Below are 5529 nucleotides of genomic sequence, written 5' to 3' on the forward strand. Positions count from 1 at the left end.
TTAATTTGATCTCTATTTTTTTTCCAGTTTAATCCTTTAATTTAAGTGACAAAAAATCATACTATGTGACGATTCAAAATCATCATTAATTAATTTTAAACGCCACAAAATTTACATTAAGAAAAATGGATCAACTTAAAAAAATAAAAAATTAAATTAAACTAAAAAATATTAGAAGATTAAATTAAATCAGTTTCAAAAATTAAAACACCAAATTAAAAGATTACAAAACTAATTTAACTTAAAAATTAACCAACAAAAAAACCATTGATCTGACGTCAAAGATTATAGTTTAAAATAGCCGGAAAGCTATATGCTAGTGTCTATTATATTACGTGGCTAGCCTTGTTGAGTTTAATTTTTCTATTGAATTATTTTTAATTCAAGGCGAGAGGAAATTTGATCATAATTTAATAATCATTTTTAAAAAATCATATTTTAATACCAGTACATGCTTTATTTGATTAAAATATTAAAGGTCACTTTGTTTACAGCTAAGTCATTAATATAACTAAGAGAGATTTTACACGGACTATATAAAAAATAAAAAAATAAGAAGATTTTACACGGATTATATAAAAAATAAAAAGATTTTAAACGGAACCGCGGAAAAACAAACACGTGCAATGCATGAGGTAAAATAATAAAGACGCAGTCTGCAGTCTTTCAATCATTACATTTTTCCTCCGTTAGTTCTCCCAATGCTTTCTACCGGCAAATTTCCCATACTAGGGTTCATTTAGAAAATATTTCCCAGACTAGGGCTCTTTTTAAACAAATACCAGAGGGGTGCTGTTTTTTACGTAGCAGCAGTGCATGGCGCCAGTGGAGATGGCGCCTTCAACAGGGAAGAGCCACGTGGCATGTCGCCACTGTGACTGGCGACAAAGGACTGCATATCGCAGGTCCTATTGGCGCATCCAGAGGTGCATGGAAGCGCTGGTTTGACCAGCGACTTCAGCACCTGCACTTCTGCAAACGTAGGCTGCAGCACCTGCAGCTCTGCGGTCGTAGCTGGAAGGCGCCACTCGAGGTGGCGATTTGGGTGAGAGGGAGGCGCCAGTGATGTTGGCGTTTTCAGCTTCAGTGGGATTTAAAAGAAGGTGGTTGAAAGGGAGGCTCCAGTTCACGGTTGCTTGTAAAATTTGTGTGTTGAAAGTGAAAAAAAAGGTGGTTGCTGTTGAGAGAGAGGTAGCTGGTGGTTGCTGTTGAGAGAGAGGTAGCTGGTGGTTGCTTGTGTGTTGAGAGTGGTGCTGATCAGTTTGTCTTCTTCCATTTTATAAAAGCTTGTAAGTTATATATTCAATATATTTTATATGTTTTATTTATGTACATGTTTATATTTTGATAAATGAATAATTTTAGGTAGTATAAGTCAATATATTTTATATCTTTTATTTATGTACATGTTTATATTTTGATAAATGAATAATTTTAGGTAGTATAAGATAATAATTTTGTATAGGGCTCTTTGTATTGTTAATGTTATATATGCTAGATTATATTTTGATAAATAAATAGTTTTAGGTAGTATAAGATTATAGTTTGAATTGTTAATGTTATATGGTAGATTAGATTTAGGTTTATATGATAAATTAGGAATACTTTTACATACTCTAAGTTATTAATTTTATATGGTAGATTAGGAATATTTTTAATTTTGATATGGTAGATTAAGTTTAGTTGAAATTTTCCTTAAAATAGATTAGAAATAATTATAGATTAGCTTTAGTTTAAATGTTGTATATGGTAGATTACATTTAATTTAAATATTTAATATCATAGATTAAGAAAAATTGTATGTACGGGAAATTATCAATTTTAAATTAGGTTAGAATGAAATATTTTATATTACGTTAGTTTTAGTAATTATTAGACAAAATATGTTATGTTTAAATTATAATAGTTTTACGTATTTAAAATTATTGATTTTGTATATTAAATTATATTACTCGTAATTATTTAAAGTCATTAATTTTGTATATGGTAAATTATTCATAGATTAAGAATAATTTTATGTAGTATAAATTATTAATTTTAAATTAGGTTAGAATTTAATTTTTTATATTACGTTAGTTTTAGTTATTAATTTTTAGTTTTTTATATTACGTTAGTTAATAGTCGAAAATTTAATTATTAATTTTGTATATATATTATTTTAATTTTTAGTCGAAAATATAAATATTATATTATATATTGAAATTTATATTTGTATGTAATTTAATTTATTTATAGAATATATATGAATTAGGTTATTTGTATAATATATTTTGTTATTGAAATTAAAAAAATATAATTTATTAATTATGTAAAATTGTCTTTGGATGTAATTTAATTTATTTTGTATAATACATTTAAATTTTCGTGATTGTATAATACATTTAAATTTCCGTGATTGTATAATACATTTAAATTTCCCTTATTTTAATTAAGTTTTTTTGTAAATATACTTAATTTGTGTATGTATAATTAATGTATAAATTTTATCGTTAATGAATTGTTTTATATTTTATTTTGTAGGATCAATGGCATCTTCGTCGTCATGCTCATCGAGCATACAAACTAGGTCTGGTCCAGTTGATGGTGACGTCTTGTGGATGCAACCCAAGCATGTTTCAGAACATGTTTGGAATGGGGAACCAGATAGAAAATTACACATTAGACGAGCAGTGCCGACATATCAAGGTGAAGAACAAATACCAGAGGAAATTGTTCCTCTACTTCGGCAATGTGGGTTTTATTGGATCATGAAGATGGGATACCTAAAGATAAATGCGGCCTTAATTAGTGCGTTCATTGAAAGATGGAGGCCCGAAACCCACACGTTTCACCTGAGATGCGGAGAGGCTACCATTACTCTCCAAGATGTGTCAATTTTATTAGGTCTGCGTACTGACGGGGCACCATTAATTGGTTCGACAAATCTTGATTGGGCCAATTTGTGTGAAGAATTATTAGGAGTCAGACCACAGGAAGGCGAAATTGAAGGCAGTGTGGTCAAATTAAGTTGGCTGGCTCACCATTTTTCTCACATAAATATTGATGAGGGTAACGTTGAACAATTACAAAGGTTTACCCGTGCGTGGATTCTTCGATTCATAGGAGGTGTCCTCTTTGTTAACAAAAGTAGTAGCAGAGTTTCCTTAAGGTACCTACAATTTTTACGTGACTTTGAACAGTACAGCACGTATGCGTGGGGACCTGCCGTGCTTGCGTATTTATATAGAGAGATGTGCAGCGCCACCGATTACAAAGTTAAATCAATCGGAGGTATGTGCATCTTAATCCAAATGTGGGCATGGGAACGATGCACCACTTTAGCTCCAAAGAGGACACCTCCCGTCATAGAAAATAAACCACTTGAACACAGGTTTGTCGTTAAAAAAATTACATTTGAATTGAAAATATTTAATGATGGAACATGTTGATAATGATGATTTCATTTTTATTGTAGGTGGCTGCGACGTGGAAATCAGCATATCGGCAATGATGATCTTAGAGTTTTCCGTCGCAAATTGGATCTGATGAAACGACATGAGGTAAGAAGATTGTAATGTAATGGTTAAATTATATTTTAATATGTTATGTTTGACTGAAAATTGACAAGTTTGTTGTTATATGTAGTTTGTCTGGGAGCCATACACACCAACTGTGATGGCAGCGCTGCCTCAAATTTGTGTGGTTGGAAGTGTAGCCTGGTTCGCGGTGGTGCCACTGATTTGTTTTCATGTTGTTGAGTGGCACCAACCCGATAGGGTTTTACGACAATATGGATTGCAACAACCTATTCCCGGGTGTCCTTCGCAACCGCAGAATCTCCATGGCATAACGCTCAAAGGCAAACAAGATGAGAATTGGTTCCACCTGTTGGCCCCAATCATTAGTCAGTGGAACAATGCAGCGCAGTTTAGGGTCGACGTTTATCCTCGACAGCAGGGCCTACTAGGTTTTAACTCGGACTATATGGTGTGGTATAGGCGTAAAACAAAGATGTTTGTCGACCCAAACAATGCAAACACAGCTGCATTGGTATTTATTTGTTTTTCAATGTTTAACTTCTAATAATTTTCTTAAGCGTGAGCATTAATTTGTTGACGCTAATAATTGTAGGGTGAAGTTGTGGAGACTTTACAGTATATGGTGTCACCACAAGGGAGGAACACATGGACAGTTGATGATCTCGTGCCTTACGTGGATAAGTTGGCGATTATATCAGAAGAGCAAGAGAGAGTCACTGAGCCAGTGTCACATGGTCCAGCATCAGAGCGTGAATTCCCAGCACCAGAGTTTCACATTCTTCAGTCAAGTGTTGAAACTCGGGGGTTAGGCAGACGAAGGGAGCCTGTTCAAGCGGAGCAATATTCGCAACAAATGATGGAGCGTGGTCATGGAATGTATTACACGCCAGCAACATTTTCCGAATATCCTTCACAGATGTATCAGTACCCCTTTGAAGGTCATCACACTGATACTTCTGCGAGCGAACATTCGTTCGGTGGTGTTGCGGAAACACAAGCTCATTTTTCATGGCCCACTATGACTCCTTCGCAGCAGCACGATGCCCCCATGGCAACACCTAACGCCCCATTTGCTCTGCAATGGAATGTACCCGGAGCAATACCTGATATGGGCGACTTATTAGGTGTTGATTTGCGTCAGGAGTTTTCTGCTGAGGCTGAGCAAGCAGAAGCGGGGAGACAACGCGGCAGAAGAAATCCTGATCGTCAAGCACGAAGATGGGATCGACCGTGTGGCACATCCTCACGACATCGCGGACACCATAATGACTGATTTTTATGTCTCTGTGTAAATTTTTTGTTGTTTGTAAATTTTTTGATTTTGACAATTAATCAATCGCATGTCATTTATTATGCCTTACTAATGTATAGAGTTTATGTGGCGCATAAAAGTATAATAATAAACAAAGTATAAAAATAAAAGTAAAGTACACAAACGAAAAAGTAAGTAGTTTTACTAATGTATAGGACTTAGGGGATTGGATTAGGGGTTACGGTTTAAGGGTTACTGTTTTGGATTAGGGTTTTGGGGTAAGGTTAGGGTAAGGACTTAGGGGTTTTCATTAGGTGTTATGGTTAAGGGTGAAAGGGTTTTTAACCAGTTAGGACAAAAATATCAATCCTTAAACTAAAGTAGAATTGAATGCACTCAAATTTAACTATATATGAATTGACTTAGATTTGTAAATAATTAAAACAAAAAAATGTAAATGCAATCAGATTATTTTTGTATATCATTTTATTCTTAAATATACTCAACTAAAAAGGGTGTGTTATGAAATGTTTGGATTTGGGGTTGAGGGTAAACTAATTTTTAGGGTTAGTTGTTAGGGTTTAGGGTTAGTGTTTTGGGTTTTGGGGTAGGGTTAAGACTTAGGATTGGATTATGGGTTAGGGATGGAGTTAGGGTTTTTGGTCTATTGTTTGGATTAGGGGTTAGGGTTGGGGCTAAGCCTTAGGGGTTGAAGGGTTACTGTTTTGGAGTAGGGGTTATTGATTTGGGGTGGGTTAG

At 34.2% G+C, this 5529-nt stretch overlaps 1 protein-coding gene across 1 annotated transcript; it reads left to right on the forward strand.

Moving 5' to 3' along the window:
* Positions 1 to 831: 831 nt before the first annotated feature.
* On the forward strand, positions 832 to 4791 carry LOC114376687. Its single transcript, XM_028334924.1, has 4 exons — positions 832 to 942; positions 2521 to 2730; positions 3625 to 4029; positions 4111 to 4791. The coding sequence occupies exons 1-4, from the start codon at positions 832 to 834 to the stop codon at positions 4789 to 4791; spliced, it is 1407 nt and encodes a 468-aa protein (XP_028190725.1).
* The last annotated feature ends 738 nt before the right edge of the window (positions 4792 to 5529 follow it).

The sequence above is a fragment of the Glycine soja genome, chromosome 2 (assembly GCF_004193775.1).
Source record: "Glycine soja cultivar W05 chromosome 2, ASM419377v2, whole genome shotgun sequence".
NCBI classification, from domain to species: Eukaryota; Viridiplantae; Streptophyta; class Magnoliopsida; order Fabales; family Fabaceae; genus Glycine; species Glycine soja.